Source organism: Notothenia coriiceps, unplaced genomic scaffold (genome assembly GCF_000735185.1).
Source record: "Notothenia coriiceps isolate Sejong01 unplaced genomic scaffold, NC01 NC01_scaffold00037250, whole genome shotgun sequence".
NCBI classification, from domain to species: Eukaryota; Metazoa; Chordata; class Actinopteri; order Perciformes; family Nototheniidae; genus Notothenia; species Notothenia coriiceps.
In genome coordinates, this window is record NW_011369951.1 from 10,187,728 (window position 1) to 10,208,247 (window position 20,520).

A 20,520-nucleotide genomic window follows, 5' to 3' on the forward strand; every position below is an offset into this window, starting at 1 on the left:
GTAGAGATATTGTTTTGGGACACGACATAACAAGCAGCTACTGTACGATTACACACAATCTGGATGTTTCCCTTAGTATTGTGGGTTTATCCATCAGGGCTGTTTTTCAGTTTCAATAAGCAAACAGAGAAGCTCTTAGAGGACGAGTATCGCCTCCATCCCAGACTCTCCTAACCCTCGGTCCTCATTAGTTTCTGGGTAGGAGCAACAGGAGTAACACTTTATGCTAATTATCTGAGGTCAATGAGCCCATGCTGATTTATCTATATATTGCATACTTCACATTTTCTTCCCATTCAGTGCCTATTGGGGAAGAAAGCCATTGCAGTCTTTATGAAGCACAGTTTGAATTGCATGCAGGAGCCAGGAGGCTGTGTACTGTACTGTAATGAATGGTAGCCACAATGTTTTCAATCTTTAATGTTGTGATGCACAGATGTTGTTCAAAGGGAGTATTAATAAAATGCTGGCATTAAATGTGTAAAACAAACAAGATTTATATGCCCAGTATTTTCTTAATTATTTGGTTTGTTTGAATTACAATTGAGAATAAAATGTCTAAATTTGCCGAGTCAATGCCAAAAGATTTTCAGTTCTGAGGCAAATCTTCACGGAAGAAAGACAGTTCGACATTTGAGTGTGAAAATACCTGAAGGGATTTATCAGTTATAGAAATAGTTGGAGATTACTTAAACAATGTCATTAAACAACGTTCTGTATTCTGTCATGAATTCTGTCCTCTCATTTTGACAATAAACCCTCTGCCAACAGTACTCAGTTCTCAGTTGGAACGCAACAAGTTCTGTTCTTCACTGAAGTATACCAAGGTTAAAATATAAGCTCTCTTGAGCAACATACGAATCTCAGCTTGTACTGGCAATTAGGAGGATTTGTATACAATAACAGAAAGGGCAGAATGTCTGAGGTCTGCTTACACTATGTGTTGTTTGAAAACAAGTTTTCTCTCCTAGAACGGACACGCCATCAGAACAAGAAAATTACCTCTCACGGTAAACTAGCCTAAATGTTAAAAACTCAATAGCAGCGTGAGTTGGCAAACATACCTCCTAAAAAACACTGGTCCAAACAACAAGTTATGTCAGAATGATTAGAAGCAATGTTATTAAATGTAGCTAGGCATTTGTAGCTCGGCAGTAGAACATCAAAACAAATGTAACTGAGACCAGAGGACAAAAACCTGCTACAATTAATTAAATAGAAACCACTGCTGTGACACACCTGGAGTTTGACTCTTATTATCTATTTTCTCACCTAATCTCCATGTCTCTCTTCTCTTCTGTTTGAAGTTTCGCAAAACATGCCTCCCCTCCAACTGTTTTATCACACAAACTTTAGACACAAGTTTTTTTGGGTACGTTTCTTATTTTCTCTCAGATATTTGGAATGCATTTAAACCATTATGCCATATCCAGCAGAGAGGTTTTATTTATTTTGGCTGGCTCAGACACTGTCATAAACTGACAGGTTGGTAGCGTACATATAATCCTTATGAACCGATAAAGCTGTTGTGTTTGGCTCCCTCTGTGACATGCCAGGTGGTGGTATCAGCCTATAATTCTCAAAGAAACATGAGGCTAATTATCTTTTATATATGCGTGTCTTTGCAGGCACAGATGTGACAGAGTTGAAACAGTTGAATATGTTAAACAGCCCGTTGTTCTCTCTGTACGAGGTAGCAATATACTGTAAGTAGGTGAGTGTGTCCATTGATTTGGGTGCAGTGTAAAGGTCGAGGGCTAGAAAGTGAAGTTCAGATGTGTGTAGAATCAATAAGGTTATTGTTCAAGTTTTGGCTAAAGGTCACTTTATCCCTACTGTGAGTGTTAAATAAACATTTTAGTGGGAAGCTGCTCTTCTGTGGATCTGAATAAAATATCACACTGCCTGTGACCTTTACTGCATAATTGATAAATAAATATACCCAATATTATCACACACAGAGATGAGAGGGTTTCCAGCACTAGCAGTAGGTCAACATTCTGTACAAGACTCGTTACAAGACTCGTTTTATGACTTTTAATTGTCAATACAATCCCATAAGCCTCAGATGCACTTTGTGTTTAGCAATAAAAAGCAAATGTTAATGAACTTAATTATGGTCAAACTAAAAACATTTTACCTTCTAAACGTCAAAATGTTAAGTTTTAGTACCATTGAAGTTGAAACCTAATTTAAGTTGGAGGACGTTATTGACTGTATTTTAGTACTTTTGTCTATACTACTTCTGAGATTTGTACACATGCTTGGTGTTTGTTTACTCCCTACAGAGTTAGTGGGTGACATCATCATGCAGAGCAGAGTTAAGCTCATAAACTTTTTAACTATCTAGAACTTAACAAATTCTATCTTTTTACATAATTATTTAATAAAAAAAAGAACAAATGTTCTTCTGCTAAACACTGTAACTGTCACCAGACGTACACATGTTAAGTATTACAGTGACAGAAGTGTCTTCCAGTTTATCCATTGACTCCAATATGAACTAAAACCACCAATTCTACAGAAATGACGTAGTTGTAGTTTCATGTGTGTTTTCTCATGGATGGAACCTGGCTTGATGAAATGGTTTATCTGTTGATGCCAGGAGGTTTGATCTCTCTTTGAGTGTTTGTTTGTTTACCTACATGCTTACTTGCACTACCTGAGTGTTGGTTTGTGTATTCAGTTTTTGCATCAATAGTTTAATTGCTCCTCAGCAATTCATGGAACCGGCCATGGATTTATAAGCTTATAAGTCTTTACGAAAGTATTGTATTGCCAGGTATAATGACTACAAGAGGTCTGGTGCCACTCTGTTTGGAATAACATTAGTCTAATATACTAAACCTCTCTGCTCTAATACTAGATGTATTAACTTAAAAGATTCTTGACTCACAGTATGTATAGCTATAAAGGGTGGAAAAACAACACAAGGATATTTACATCATTTTTCTTCCTTAGCATTAGATACATAAATGAAAGTTAGTTTAATGTTGCAAAAGCCTTGTGTTTTTTGTTCAGCTTTTATTTTTAACAAATACTAAGCAACCAAACTCTTGTGTTACTGACACTACTAGCAACTACTAAAGGCCTTCTCGGTTATTGTCATTATTATTATTATGATTTTACATTTGTGTTTTTTTCTTTTGTTACTGTGTTTTTTGTTATTATTTATGTTTTTTGTGTTTCAGGCTGTGCATTGTTTCAGAACATCCCAGTGGAGTCGGTCTCACACTAACGGAGACGGACAAACAGGAGACTTTAAGAAAGAGCGAGTGGTTGTGTTTGTGTGTGCGAGAGCATGTTAGTAGGATAGAAAAGGTAGAAGTTGGGAGAGCGATAAAGGGGCGTCCACATCCCCAACCAACAAAACAATGTATAAAAAATGAAAGCAGTGGTGGGAGTTAACACACACACACATACACACACACACACACACACACACACACACACACACACACACACACACACACACACACACACACACACACACACACACAGGGGTTAGATGGATGGTGTCCAATATCAATGTCTAGAAGAACCAGGTAGAGCCCTAGGATGCAGTAGCCTGATCAACCAATCAGAGACACATAAAAGCCTCCCGTTGAATGAATTATTCAGATGACAGGGACAGAGACAGCCATTAACCTACATTCCCCCCAAATACACACACCTCCATTTTGTAACACTCAGCCCTCTAGATACACATACTCTGCAGAAGATGAGCCCGTTCATGCTGGTACAGATCGGCTCGATATGTCTTCATGCTCACAACACACTTGGAAAAGAATGCTGCTTCAGTCAACTTCACTCATCAGACCCTGTATTACCCTGCTTAATAACATAATATTTAATCCAACCACTCTACTGGCTCTTGGTGATCCTGCCAAATAGAGCAGACCAGTTTGAGGAAGTTTTGAGGCTAATTAAATCAAGTAACCAAAACCTCTTTGAAGAATATGGAAGAAAAAGAGTCTTTGAAGACGGAGAAAAAAGTGATTTTGCTTACATTTGGCAGCAGCTGCTGCCATTAAGACAAGTTATAAAAGTGATCAGAGATATGGGAACGCATTCAGAACACTTCCAATCCTTCCTCGTGTGTGTAATAAATGTAAAAAAGGGAAAACTTTGTCTACAGTTGGCAAGGTTTCTGAAAGTCTTTAACACAGTCTTGCTCATAGCAGAAGTTGCAGAGCATACTACATGACTGTTTGGGAGGAATTGTGCTCTCAAACTACCACAAAACCATCAAATTACTTTTGCAGGTATTCACCACACCCTTCAAAACATCCAGCACATCCACCACGAGACACATTTCTGTTTCTCCCCCTTCTCCTGCCAGCTGCTCCGTTTTACTGGAAAATCAGGGGCTCTTTAAATCCAAAAACATTGGTATGTTTTTTGGGGAAACATATTTTTTACAGTACAGGATGTTTAAGATGTGACTTGCCTTGTCTATAACTCACTAGGGGAGACACACCTTGTCAGTTTCCTATACTGACACACACTAGTTCACAAATGGAGGTCTCGCTGTTAAATTAATCATCTGTTCCTCCCGCCCACCTTCTGAGGCACAGATGCAGTATACATGTATCTGTCTGTAAAAACACATGTGCACATAAAGACACAAGAAGCTTTGTACTGCACATAGAAAACCTGCATTAGACCTTTATAAATATGTATCTCAATGCACTTTTTTTAGCATGTTGTTCACAAATGTACATTTTATTCACATGAACAGATATGATGCTGCACATCTCAGTTACATTACGGAGACAGAAAAATGCTTATATTCACAATTGCATACATTAATTAATAATAACATGCACATGTCAAGTGTTTAAGTGCATCATATATGCACATGTAGGTAGCATTTGACTGCATAAAGTCTACCATCTGTGCACATGTCAGGTCAGTATATGGGAGGACACACACACACACACACACACACACACACACACACACACACACACACACACACAGGTAGTGCTGGCAGAGATTGAGGTCAGGGCACATGCACAGGGAATATTTTATTAAGAGAGCTACAGGAAAGACATGGACACTTTACGTGGATGTGGGAGAATATAAAGTGAGTCACAGTTTAATAGGGTACAGTCTTGTTTATCCCAAACCCTTTGACACTCCAGTCAGAATACAGAATGTGATCTGGAAAAATACAACAAATACACCACGTTGGGTTTTCAGATGGCTGATATAATGAAATCACATTATCTTAAAAGTGTGTACTTAAGTAGTTTCTGCATCCATTAATAAGACATAAAAGGGGCGGTGCACTTTCACTCATGTTTTAAAATTTACATTTCAAGTGGTGTTCATTGATCATACTGTGGTGTGTTAGCTGTTCAAAGTGCACTTAGTGTTTATACTTTACATATACTTCACTTTAAGGGTTCATTTCTTTACTAGTGGGAGTGTTTTGGAAAGTCGGTAAACTATGTCTGGTATGGTGGTGGTTTTCTGCAAATTAATGGAACACTATTATATAACACTACAATGAAATGCCCGCAAAGCTTTGTGAAGCGTTTCCAGTTAAACATTGACTGAATGAAATATGTGAATGAGGAAAATGTTGATTAGTTAAACCTTCACAGTCAGTATAATTTGTAGGTTTAGTTTACTTGTGTATTAATACAAAAGGATTAGTATGCTCATGATTAGATTAAAACCCCACATTGCAATCCCTTGGGGTGAGGAAAAGAAAAAAATAATCAATCAGCCAAAGGCTAATTAGGCATCAGAAACACCATGAGATTGCTTTTAAAACCATCGGAGTAAAGACTGTTTAAAAAATGCAACAAAATTAATAAATAAATAAAAAATGTAAATATAATTCATTAGAATAGCCCTGAAGCAAATACTAATGACATTCAAAGCGAATGAAGCGGGAAGATTGGAAAGTGTGGGTGTGATTTTGTGTGTCTGTGGTGTTAGTGAGGGTGCATTGATGTCTGCATCTGTATGTGTGTTTGTTTTTTATAGAAAGATAAGCTGAGAAAGACCTGACAAACGGACATATACAAAAATTGTAGCTTCATCAGCAACATGAATGTAATTTTTTTCCTGTTGCTTCCAGTGTGAACTTGCATTTAAACTAAAGCTATGTTGTGTTTTTTACATAAAAGTATAGTACATATCGGTATATTACAATCTGGTTTGCTATGGATTCATTACTGTTTAGTGCAAAATTAAGTTTGATTAAATGTTGGACAGCCATATCAATGAAACAGTCACTTGGTAGGACAACATCAAATGTGCCATGACAAGTACTAAAAATGAATTGATGAAAAGATATTGGCTTGAACGCCACATTTGTTGAAGTGCCCTATGTTTTTTTATCCAGATTGAACAAACAAGATACAACATGTCTAAGCAAACAGGCTGCTGGCTGCGTTCCCAAAAGACAGACATGAGAATGGTGTTGATCTTATCATATTACTGTCCACAAGAAAGAAAACAAGTGTATTTTCCAAAATGTCGTAGGAAAAAAACAAGTATGATGCTGATTCGTGCTAAATGAACTCCATTGGGAGCTACAGTACCTTACAAGAGAAATATTTCCTCCATCATTTAAGATAACTGTTTTTCTTTCATTTCAACAAGCAACAACATTTCAGCCATTTTAAATTAGTCAACTTGGGATTTGGGAAGCCAAGGTTACTTACTAAATAGAAAACCTTGCCTTTCAGAAGCTATAAGCTATTGTCAATTAAACCCTGACAGTTCCTTTTTTTTAAAGGATGCTAAGCTAATTTAAGGGTTACATTTATCTGATTATTTTGCACATAATTGTACATGTTTTATGTTTGACCATTGTACATTGCATATTTCAGATTTTATTGGAATGGTTAAAGATGTTTGAGCTAAAAGAAATACACAATGCTAACACTGGGAAATATGACGGTATAGTATAATAGGTATTTAACTGGAAGTAAATGCTATTTTATGTTTTGTCTTTATTTTACTTTGACTTTTTATTTGCATTTATACTTTCTGAGAAACAATGATATGTTTTTTTTTTTTACTGCAAGTGACTGTTTTACCTTCATGTGTAAGTGGCAGACATTTCCATACCTTATTTTTGATTTGTCTCTATCAACAATGGTCATCACCTAACTGACCTTAAAGCATCAATTTAAAATAGCAATCCGTTTAATGAATGCACAATGGCGACCTTTAAAGCCTTTCCATGATAAGGATAAGCAACATGTAAAATCATGTGATATTGAGCACAAAGGCAAAGCTGAACAAAAAAAACTACTCAAGTGAAATGGACTTATGCCTAAGATCCTCTTCCATACAATGTTGTTGAAAGGCTCATTTGAAAAAGATATTTCATTCTTCAGAAGAAAGAGAGGTTTGTTTTCTTTCAAATAAAAGAAATCATTTATTGGTGTCCCTCCTGTGCAAATGTGTATTTTTCATCTGAAAGTGCAAGAGCCTTCAGGTGTGCGTCAGTGTGTCGGTGCTTACTTTGTCCTCAGTGTTTCTCCACGTGTCAGAACAGAAGGCTTAGTCAGACACAAAACATGAAAACTAATACATCTGTGACCATTCTGGCTTTGAAATCAATGCCACATCCAAATACTTAATGTATTTCTTCATTTCTGTAAATAATTTTTTCTTCCCTGTGTCTTGACTATCCATATCTTAACTGCAAACGGCAAACATGTCTCATGCCTTTCATAATTTCCCATTTTTGACTATCCCAGTGTCCCATAGTAACAGTGCAAACCTTTTTTTCCATTACATTACATGTCACTTGTTAGAAGCTTTTATCCAAAGTGACTTATGTACTCAATACTGTGGACAATCACCACAGGAGCAATTTGGGGTGAAGTGTCTTGCCCAGGGACACAACAACATGCTGACTGCAGTGGGGTTTGAACCTGTGACACCCTGATCCAAACACCAACGCACAACCCACTGCACCACACGCCACCATATATTATTATATTCATGGAGATTATGAGTTTTGATGTAGTGGGACGGCTAAAGCTTTAAACACAAGTATTAAAGGGGTAAGGAGCAGTAGTGGAAGAGATCTTCAGATCCTTAACTGACATAAAAGAAACAATAATATTTTATATAGTATAATATACGGGCAAAAATACCTTAATAAATGCAAAGATCCTAAGTTGTTGCTTCTAGGTATACAGCTATATGCTGTAAGAATAAATATAATGGGAATACTTAAGTCCAAATGTGTAACCAAGTACCCACGGCAGGTTGGAAAGATTAAGAATATTAAGAGCTAATATTTATTAGGATTGATTTATTATAGACTTTAGAGTTTTTAACAGTTTAAAGGCGGGTTTGGTAACATACAAAACAGGAAGGGTGAGATGCGATGAGGTTTAATACAATAAATAAGTTCTAATTTATTATCATTTGAGGCATTTTTCTCCATATTGAACAGATGACTGATGTAACAGAACCGGAAACAAAACAACTTTTTCTCAGTTGAATTCCTTTCAACTCCTCCTTCCTCTTCACATCTCTGACCACCTCAGATTGCTTTCAGTAGGAGGAATTGGTCTTCCAGTCATATGAGAAGGTGAATGTGGAATGAATATTAAAAATAGAAAAGATCAGACTAAAGAAAGAGAGAGAGGAAGAGAGTAGGATGTCGGGGAAAAAACAAGATGACGAAAGCAAGCGAGGTGGTAGACACACGCATGGAGATGAGAAAAGAGATGCTCGGAGTCAGAGAGGAGAGGAAACGTCTATTTTTACCAGTGGTCGGTTCGGAGGAAAGGGGAATGTGATAGGTCTCTGCATTAAGCCACAGAGGAGGAGGATTTTTGGCTGGTACGGTCACATTCATACGGACATTAACCAAACTGCAGCGTAGAGGAAATTCTACCCATCAACCGTATCCAACCCACTATTTCTCTTCCCTTTTTATTCTCTCTTGGTCTTTTTCTTGCTAATGCCTCATACTGTATGATATGTTCTTCTTACTTCCATTTGATCTCTTTAAAATAGTTAGCTGTTTTACGTATGACATTTTAAAGTTAGACATTATAGCATTCTTGAAAAAAGATTTACACGTTTCATTCAAAGCGATTTTAAAAGCTGCTATTTGTTTATGAAATAAGACACAACAATGAATACTCTATACAGTGGTAGGTACATCTTAATTATAAACTAATGCATTGGTGTTCAAAAAGCTTTTGGTTAGATTAGCAGAAAAATAACGACAACAATGTTGATAAGCAATTATTAATTTCAGTCTCTTCAAGTTAAAATAGTAGAACAAATATGATTTGCTTCCAGCTTCTCACAAGTGAATATTTGCTGCCTTTCTTGGTTTTATACTCCTAAAAATTCAATATATATATATATATATTTTGACTAATTGTACAATAAAACACATTTTAAAACATCAACAAAATTCAGGTCTAACAACCGTGATTAATTCTGTTGGCCAATACAGATATAACAATGGATACCCCTTAATTGATTTCAAAAGTGTGAAAAGGACCAGTACAAATATGTTGTAAATCAATCAATATACCACAAAAAGCAAGACAATGTGTGAAGTTTTCTTAGTTTTGCAGTTGTGCTTTCCTTTAAAGCACCTGTCACACAGTCAGATGTGGGGAGACTTTCTTAACTTTTGATGACTAAATAAGTTACATTTGGTAAAAACTTTAAAGTTCATCTTCATTGTTGTGAGGCATGTGGCGCAGTGGGTTGTGCGTAGGTGCTCGGATCAGGGGGTCACAGGTTCAAACCCCACTGCAGTCAGCATGTCGTTGTGTCCCTGTGCAAGACACTTCACCCCAAATTGATCCTGTGGGGATTGTCCACAGTATTGAGTATGTAAGTAGCTTCGGATAAAACAAGTGGCTCGTAATTGTCAGCACTGTGTGGTTTGGTCAGATTTGATTGACAGTAGCCTGGAAACATAAGTATACAACCTGAGATTAAACTAAATCCTGATTGGTACATGGACATATCATCACCTTTTCCTGCTGACCTCTGCCTCACATCAAACCACTGAGGAAAAACATAAAGAAATCTCTAATCCCGAACAACCCACACTGTTGTAGCTTTGGCAGAAAATTGTGTGTTCAAGCAGAACCTTATTGCTCTGGGAAAGAAGCTGATTAGCTGAAAAAAAACAGTCTAAAATCTAATTTGCATTTTTCTTCTTCCCCTGCGTCTTTTTAAAACTCTATTTATCCCCCATCTGTCAGCCAGCCACTCAGCAAATCTGCAGCTCTTTACGCTCTTCTTCCCTTTCTGCCGTCTCTCCTCCTCTGCATCCCACCATCCCCCTTCCTCCTGGATCTTTAGATTACTTCCTGTGTTCGGCTGGGTGACAGCAGAGTTTAGAGACCGCAGAGTTCAGGTTACCAGTCACCTATGAGTGTGTTTTTGTCTGTATTGTGATGGGCTTAAGGGGTCACTGAGACCTTTGGGGGTCAACAGTGGCTGCAGTCCTGTGTTTGCCTTGAGGCCCGAGTGTCTCCACTGACTACTTGGATAAAATGTCCAATAGAGACACGATAAAAGGAATGTATCCGTCATGTATTTTGATTTGTAGTCAAATATTATTAATTAAGAGGAACATCATTTTATGGCAGCCATCATATTCATCTGTGCCTGTGAAATTGTCAAGAATACTGTAAGCAAAAAGGGTTTCTGCCCTTGTACATGAGACTTGAAAGCTTGTTGTTTATTTGTTGTTTTTGTCAGCTTTGACCCAATATCTAGGCTGTCCATTTCCATCTCTGAAGTTGTCTGAACCCCATATTTCAGACAATCTTCCGCTCTGATCTAACTGACTGCCAACAATACAGTAATCTCAAGAAATTGAATCTACTACTATGAGCGAACAACTGCTCCCGCTGTTCCTCTCCGGGTACAAAACAAGCAAGCTGTTTTAACAGACTGACTGACGGGCCTGGTGTCCTTAAATCCCATAATAGCCTCTCTACGTCCATCGCCCTGGGCAACGTGCAGCAGTCAATGGCTTCAGTTTGTCTGAGGTGTACCCAGAGAGCCTTAGAGCGATCAATATAGTCCCTCACAGTCATCGTTTTAACTCCAGTGTAGGCTCCTGCCATAAAACGCCTGCTCCCATCCAGGTTCCCAACCCTCAGGCTCCCACAGCACACACCGGTGTCACAACAGCAACTTAAAGAACTGAATAGTGTGAGTGTTCACGTTGACGCAACAGTGTGACATCGTATCTGTGACTCACAATCATTGCAGTTGTATCTGTAGCTCTTTTAGTGCCACCATCGCCCATTTTCCTCTAATGTACTGTATCAGAATGTCACAAAATACTACAAGATGGCATTTTTTGGGGGTAAATTACAGCTGTTTCATTCCCACCATCCATTTATGTTCTAAAACAACAAGATGATTATCTAGAAATATCTTTGTTTTACGCTACAAAAGTCAGGTTTCTATTATCCCCATGGCTATTATAGATGGATGGATGGTTCTTTTCTACCTACTCGACAAGCTTGTATAACTTCTGTACTGTATGTTGACAAAACACATCTGCTATGTTTCACCAAGCGTCTGATTCCCAGCACTCAACATAAACCTCTAATGAAGCAGGCCATGAGCCCATGAGGTCATTAATTTAACAACGTCGCTGTTCCTAATTGGATGGCAGTATTGCCAATTTTCCCCTGACAGAAACAGCTGTTCAACCAGACATAGGGCCATTTGTCATCTCATTTCACAAACCTGATCAAGAATTGACAACAACAGGACAAGAAAATAGTTGAGATTTTAGGATGCGTACATCACAAGCACAAATGCCTGTTTGCTGCGTATTATTACCATTCCCTCCTTCCCCACATTTCATGTCTCTCTCTGCTTCACTTTCATTAAGAAAATTCCCAAAAAGAAATACTGAAAAAAGTATAGACGAGAAGAGACTGTCCTCAAAATGCTTTCATGATACTTAAATGGCAAAGTCCTCATTCATGAAACCTAGATGATATTTTCCTCGTTACTTGATACTATTGTTACTACTTGGATCACCGTAACTTTGTACCAACCAATTACAGATCTGAAACACAGCAGCGTAATTAAAAGCTTATTAAAAGGACAGACCAAATTAACAAAGTAGCATGTGGTTGCAAAATTCCTTAGTGGTAAAATTAGCATTTGTACTCTTTGAAAACTCAACTTCAACTTTCCCCAAAAAGTCCACAATTCAAAGTCAACCACTTAAACTTTCACATTTATTTCACTTCAATGACATCTCAAACATATACCATCACAACACAGAGCCTGAACCTGTCATTTAAAAAGACAAATAGACTTAAAAACAACCTCTTGATTGGCATGTTTAGCACTCATCTTACAGCTACCCACCTCTCAGTCATGACCTGAACTTTGTAAGCGAGGCAATGTATTTTATTGACTGTTTACCAGCTCTTCTGCCCGCCAGACTGCGTGGAGCTCCAGTCTCCACCAGTTTAAACATTGGTTCCATGTCTATTAACAGTGTTGGGTCGTGACCTGACCCCACTTATACCTTCACCTCTCCTGTCCGTCTCCCCTCTGCCTCCCTCCACCTCCCCGCTCTACATCTTTTCATCCCCCTTTTACCAAGTCAGTCCCTGTGGACCCTCTGCCACCTCTAAGTCACTGGACGTGGCGCTGATATTGGACTGCCAGACGGTCTCCTTCACACTGCAGCCGTACATGAACACATTCTTCTTCCTCGAATGGCCGTGGTAGTCGCAATAGACCTACACACACACACACACACACACACACACACACACACACACACACACACACACACACACACACACACACACACACACACACACACACACACACACACACACACACACACACACACACACACACAGGCTCTTGTAGCCCCTTAGCTTAACGGTATTTATAACGATCTGACCCTGAGACCTCTCTTTGTTAATGGTCTTCAGCCCCTCCCAACACAAACACACAACCTGACAGACAATAACCTGTGTTCTTGTGTGCACCATGTTTTTCTTCTTCCCTTTGTTACGTTGAGATAATCTCAGAATGGTAAACATTCCCACTAAGTGAGAACCGCAAACAGACAAAAACGAACAGCTTTATTTCTTGAATGCGGAGTTTCTCCAGTGAGGGAGAAAACCAAGTCCTCCTTCGACAGCCCCATATTAGGCCTTTCAGCTGTAACATTGCAAAACTGCTGTCTCCCATTTAGAAATAATGATATAGTCTCAATTTGAAGGGAAACCAAAGATGTCCATTTTTTATTAAAATAAATAAAATGTAAAACACTTACAGTATTTACCAGCTGTCAGCTTGTCTAATGTGGAACAATAACCTTTTAGATGCAGGATTGGTATTTTGAATGAAACAGATATAAAACAATTCAATATCTACATCTGTTTTTTGTAACTCTTCATAGAACTTGAAGGAATATATTTGCCTGATGATAGTAATTTCAACAAAGGTATCTTTAACATTTGCATTATAACAAATCTTTGAACAAGTCTGTTTTATTTTTCTTCTTCAAATATACAAAATAAGTAAAAAATGTAAACAACAATATAAATAGGGCTCTGTTAAATGTATGACAAGTTGACGTTTTTGAGAAGGTATCTTTTTTTTCACTAAGCAATTTGTAAGGCGTGTCAAATTAAAAACTAGTAGTCTGTGGAACATTTGCAAATCAGCAAAGAGCAAGAACGTGTTTTAGTTCAGCCCGGGACTTGGTTGGTATTCTCTGCTCGTCCATCATCACTCTATAGTATCCATTCATTCAGAGTGACACATTAGCATACTAGTCTGAACCTGGACACAGAAAGATGCTGCTGGAAAACATATCTGCTCAACAAACAAGCACACAAACACTTACCACACGTATAGGTGTGCACAACACACACAGACAAAACAAACTATTGTGCTATTGCTCTCATTCCTTTTCTCTTTCAAGGCCTTTTCAATCCTCATGAGTTACCAGCATCCCCCCCCCCACACACACACACACACACACACACACACACACACACACACACACACACACACACACACACACACACACACACACACACCCATACACACTTGTTTCCCTCTTTCACTCCCCCTAAATCAGTGAAGAATGCATAAATGCGAGCACCATGAAACATAAAATCCCTCCCCACAAGCTTTTATAACAGTACTTGTACTGTAGGACAATGAACTGAAAAGCCGTAATTTGCTAACCCCTCCATGTACTTGAGTGATTAAGATACATTTCAAGTGTCGTCATCAAGTTATTTTGTTTTGATTGTATCATCTGCAATGCAAAAGACATTGTGATGACAGAACGACAAAAATATAGACCTGGTTGATCTTTGATACAGTAAAAAACAAACAAAGGTGAAAAAGTCGTAGGTGTCTCCACCATCCAGTTTGTGCACATTTCCACAATTTAGCCATATCTTTGTAATCTTGAGGGTTTGTTTGCTATCAGGGCAGAAGCAGTCACACAATTTAACATGAACAAATACAAAGTTGTGTAATTTGCAACAAGTCCTCTCCATGCCCTCAATGTTGTGTTTTCTTATCTGAGGTCTGAGGGTTACGAAACTGTTACAAATGAAAAAATATGTTTCTTTTACAATGTGTTTGCCATGATTACATGTAAGGCATAAATACAAAACGATCACTTGGAGGTTGAAATGAGTGCTTACTTTGAGTAAAGGTTGGGAGGGGATTATGGTCATGCTTACAAAAACAATGTGAAATTGCAGGAGGAAATAGGAAGCAAACAGAGGTTTCCTGTGTTAGACTCTAATAACTGTTGACCCATCTATCCATCCCAATCTCCATCTTACACATTTTGATGGACGGTTAAACTACAGAGACCAGTCAATGCTTTTAGAATATATCTTTATTGTCATCATACAAAGTACGATGACATTTCTTTGGCAACTCTCACTGCAGTAATAAATACGCAAACAGGCATGTGGATATATTTCAAAGACACAAATGTGAACCTATCCTTAAAGGTGGTAAGTATTAAGGTAAATGTTAGGGATGAACGACCACAGACAGTTATGTTGGAAAGTGTTCAGTAAAATTGTTTCAGTATTTGTGTTTATGTGTGTGTTAACCATTATGTGGGAGAGGGTGAGAATGAACATGTGCCAGTACACACTTGCAAATGTAGCTGCTATGTGGCGCTGATATTGTTTGCTTTGTCACTCCAGCCAAAGACGCAGGCAATTAGCTGCAATGCCATGAAGGTGTACTGTAACTTGTGAAGATGGAATAGAGTTCCTGGATTGTTTTCGCGGTCTTAATTACTAACTAACAACACCTCAGTTCTCCTGCCAAAATAAGTAATTGTTCTGTTAAAGGGTTGGTCTCAAGGCGTCTAACTCATGCCATTGCCCTTCTTCTGTTTTCAGAGCAATAATTGATATGGGCACTTTGTTATTGCATTACAAAATGTCTGTTATATGAAGTATGAATTTGAAATCCTAGTGTATATAGACTAAAAAAGGAGTTTGGATTTAGAAAGGCCCCTTCTCCAGAGATATTTTCAACAAATAATAGCCGTATTAAAGCAAAGACAACTGTTTTCCAGTCTTGGGTTTTTACTCTTCCAGGTGCCTATATTATTGACATTCGTCTTTTTGAGATATCCATTAATTTCCTCGGTTACCCTCCAGCTTTGTAGAAATGTGCTATTATTGTTGTCTTACCTTGACTTCATCATTAAATGCTGCAGAGCCTAACCTAAAAAATAAACAGCACTCAAACATGAAAACAACCACTGTTGACAAAGGAACTAGTGCTATTATGCAGGCTTGACCCTTTAATGGGACTTTTACAGGCTTTGTTACTCATTTTCCACAAATGGAAACCTGCAAATGTGTTCTCAAGTCAGCACAATGGGGGCTGCTATTTCCCCATCCACATATCCCTCAAACAACAGCCTTGAGTATGGCATTTTGGCCGGTAGCTATTTTGTTTTATTGGAGCAAGAAGTGATCATTTTAAATGGAAAGCAAGTTTCAGTACTAGTCCTGAAATACAGGTCAACTGTGATAGTAATTGTGATGCTAATTTTGTCTTACTTATAGGCTGAAAACTCAATGTACTAAAAATGACTAGAAGATTCCTGAAAGTTTAGATTTTCAGACTGAAAGCAGCCCTGCAATAGAAAGTGTAAGTGGATGCGTTGTTTGGTAGAGGTGATACAGGAAATAACATCTATTTGGTTCAGTTTGGTTGGAGTAACAGAGCCATGAGTTTTATGGCTTATGCTTTGCACTTAAAACAATTTACCACAATTTGTAATATTATGAGAAAGGATTTTAACGCTAACTTATCAAAAGTTTTATCTTCAATCCCAACAACCACAAGATAAACAGAATGAAAAAACTGAGTGTTGTCAAATGACATTTCAAAGCGGAGCCAGGTTGAACTGTTTGATGGACAGCCCTGCATTTTTAGGCACTCTCTGTAAGCACTCTGGTCAAATTGTCTGTTTCGGAAAATAACTGAAATTCAACCCAATTCTGGCACTGGAGAGGAGAAGGAGGGTAGGCGTCTCAGACGTCTCAACCATCAGACAAGCACAAAGCATTTGCTCCAAGAATACTGATCCCTTAACTCTTTAGAGCCCTATTCGACCTGTGTCAGATACAAACTATAACTCTGTACTTCTATGAGCGTTGTAATGAGTCTGCCATTTCACAAGTCACTAAAAACTTAGTGGCGTATTAGTTTAAAGGTCACCTATTATGCAAAATCCACTTTTTCATGTACTTTATACATAAACATGTGTCCCCTCTGTGTAAAGAGATTCTGAAAGTTTCAGGAAAAAAGATTCACTCACTTTTTGTCCTGATCCATTTATATAAAAACCTGTCTGAAAATGAGCTGGTCAAATGTTGGCCACTTTATGATGTCATAACGATTTTTTGGCTTGTGTAACCATTAGCCAATCACCAACCAAGGTAACCCCCGCCCACCTTATCACCTGAATCTTCTCCTAGAGCACCATTGTGTTCTTTTTAACCGAATATCTCTCAGAGGGGCGTGGCTCCTTATTTTCATCTAAAGTAACAGACAGAGAATCAGCACTTTTGAAACAGGGCTGAAACAGAGGGGATTATGGGATGCTGCAATGATCTGTTTGGTATTTAGAGCCAACACTTCAGAGACATGTTTTGTATATATTTGAGACCTATAATATATTTATGAAAAACAGTATAATAGGGGACCTTTAAATAAAAACATGAATACTGTTCATTTTTTAACTAACACACTCAAACTGATGTTGTGAAACACAACCATCCTCCTCTTGAATGTCTATTGTGATCAACAGGAACAACCTAATCTCCTCACTCCTCAGTCTCTGCTAATAACATCTTAACATCCTAAATCCTTCTCTTGTGTCCTTTAACATGTCTTCTAGGTGTAGTATATGTTCTAGCTCACAAGCAGGACCTTATGGGAAAAAAAGATAACCAAACTGAACTCTCTTTCTCTCAGGACCATCTTCTGTGATCAGTAACGATGATGACTCGGCCTCTCCTCTTCACCACGTCTCCAACGGCAGTAACACTCCCTCATCCTCAGAGATGGGCCCCGATGCTGTTATCATCGGCATGACCAAGATCCCGGTGATAGAAAACCCTCAATACTTTAGGAACACAAACAGCCTGCTCAAAACCAACACATGTAAGTAAAAAAAAATTTATTTATCTGTACCCAAATGAACTATGTTAACAATGTTTAGGAATCCATTATGAGCTTAATTCTCCAAGCTTTTCAAGCTAATCGTCCTTTTGTGATGAGAAGAGGTAACCATGGGAATATTCGTTTTCTGCCGGCATGGCAATGACCTTGGGGCTGCTCATGATAAGCTGTCATTTCTGAGGGAGAAGTGGGAAATAGAAAGTCTATTTATATGCAAGTGTGTGTTTGTGTCTATGTGTGTGTGTCCTGGCATATGTTGAGAACAAATCCATTCATAAATTCTAGATGTCCATGTGTGACTCATACTGTACACACACATAACCAGAGCTGAAGGTAGCAAAACAAAGAGTCTGGGAGCCCCTACAGGTAGAAGTCTTATAGATAGAATCGGAGGATGACACCCTCTTTAATTGTCACACATACATGCACACAGCACACACAGTGACATTTGACCTCTGCATTTAACCCATCCTAGTACTAGGAGCAGTCCTATTTTATTACGGGTAAGTACCAAAGGACCAATTCATCTAAGGTTCCGCACATGTTCTCTCCACAAATTCAATGAAAAACTGATAAAATGGTAAATAGTAAACGGTCAAAGGAGAAAAAAAATAGAAAAAAGAGAAACATGAGGAGAAAAGGAGACAACAGTCAAACAGACAGACAGAGAGCACACGAGGATATTGACCTGGTCCATCAACATGACATTAGGGTTATTGACTTTGGCCTTGCGTTGCAGTAAATGATGGAACAGCATGTTTGTACGTGCTCTTTTTTTAGGGCAAGGTTGAAGGAAATATAATGATGGGGGGGGGACTGGAGATTGACCTCTTCAGTTGTCCGTTATAACTAAAAGATAGACTGGGATTTACCGCCTAAAGACAAGAATGAAAGCGCCGAGGATCAATAACAGCCAATAACGTACTGCTGCGAATGTGTATGTGCCTGTGTGTTTGATATATTATAGCCATTACAACTATTACTCTGTATGTTTCTTTGACTCGCAGACAGGCAACATAAATACCGAATGTTTCTGACTGATTATTTGGCCTCAAAGGCTGAATTTGGCCCTGATTTTGATGGAGACAGCTTGGCAAAGTGGCACTAAGTTAAATGCCAGGACCCAAACTCTTTTTGGCCTTAACCAGCTTGTGGCCTTTACTATTGAATATATATTTATACTGATCGCACAGGCCCTCTTCCTGGCAGCAATAAAGCAACAATTACTCTGCAGAGATGATGGATCAACGTGTTATAACGGGATCTGTTGGCTGTGTTGCAAAGCTTCAGTTGTAGCTTACCTCTGAAGTGAACACCTCATTAACAAAAACAGGAGCTACAGTGGTTGGAGAGTGTGTTACATGCATTATCAAGACTTAAAGCGCACATAGTCTTTTAGTCTCTAATCCGACTCATGCACACAGGCTGTCAGTGTGCATGTCAAGCAACTAATTCCGGACTATAGTGAGGATTTTAGAAATATTAGGGTCATCAATTGCCATCGTCAATCCCACCAACAACCCCAGCCAGAAGAAAAACCCTGATTGAGCTAGCTGTTAACTGTTTCATTTAATGGAGCAGCTCTTTTGAGCCCCCCCGTACTATATCACATTACATTTACTTCGAAGAGCAGCTCTCAAGAGATTATTTTGAAATTCCTGCACATAAAGTAGAGGGTTGCCTTTATTACCGAACATCACTTCTAAATGATGTTGTTATTATAGTGTTGGCCTCAAAGGAAGAGTTTGACACTTTGGAATTATACTATATTTTCTTTCTTGCTGGGAGTAAAATGAGAAGACGCTTATGTCTGTGTGGTAAACTGTAAACTGAAGACCGGTAAGCGGCCTCTGGGCAAAGGTAACCCAATGCTTAGTAGCACCTCTAAAACAAGGCTCAGGTCATCCACATCAGTCACTACTCTGACGAGTCTGAGTAGAGTATTTATGTTTTTTTGTCTCTCAATGAGCATTACATAATAGGATTTGGCGCAAAAAACAGACCCACAAAGCATGGGATTAACCAGGAAATATGTGACCATTTATCAGCCGTTTCCTAAACTAGGCTCAAGAGCTTCCTGGTACACATTAACCACACAGATATGAGATACATTCTTTAATTTCACTATAGCAATATCAAACATTTTCTTACGGGAGTCCAATTTTAAAATAATAAATACGCTTTTAAATCCTTGCTTGTGTAAGACTTTCCTTGCTGAACTCATTCTAAGGTTAGAAAGAAATGATTAAAACTCAAAGAGTACAAGAATGGACAAGAATACAAAAAGCTTGACCTCAGTTTCCCCGATAGTATGGCACTGAACTGAAGGAAAGATTTATTTTTGTTCCATCTTTGTTATGTCACACCTTACACTTGGCTTTGTCTACAGTTACTCTCAATTTTTCCACTGTTTCCATCCCAGCAAATCCAATGGGGTTTGTATTTTGATGTATCTAGGGAATGGGGATTAACATTGCTCTGGAAAATGTTATTCACAAGTCAACACATGCGTACAGTACTTAAGAAAAACACACAAACACACACGCTCAAACTCACTCACACACAAAGATTATGAAAATATAGGTCACAATTAGCTACACCCCCTGATTGGAGGACACATAGTTGAGAGAGGTTGCTGACTAGGAGGAGGACAAATTCAAGAAATTAACTGCATGTGGAATTTGATAGAGAGAATTTGACCTATATATCACATTGCTTGGTTAAAACTAGCAAAAACACAATAACCAAACTGCCCTCCGTCAGCATTCAGGTTCATGGAAATATTTTGGGTTGATGAGAGAAGTAGGAGGG

At 38.3% G+C, this 20,520-nt stretch overlaps 1 protein-coding gene across 1 annotated transcript in view; it reads left to right on the forward strand.

The window, feature by feature from the left end:
• The window catches only part of LOC104967281 (usherin-like), a 72,830-nt gene that overhangs the window by 38,144 nt on the left and 14,166 nt on the right, over positions 1–20,520 (forward strand). The window contains exon 14 of the mRNA XM_010796696.1: positions 17,503–17,691. Within this exon, the coding sequence (XP_010794998.1) occupies positions 17,503–17,691 (189 nt within the window). The remainder of the gene's footprint in view (positions 1–17,502; positions 17,692–20,520) is intronic.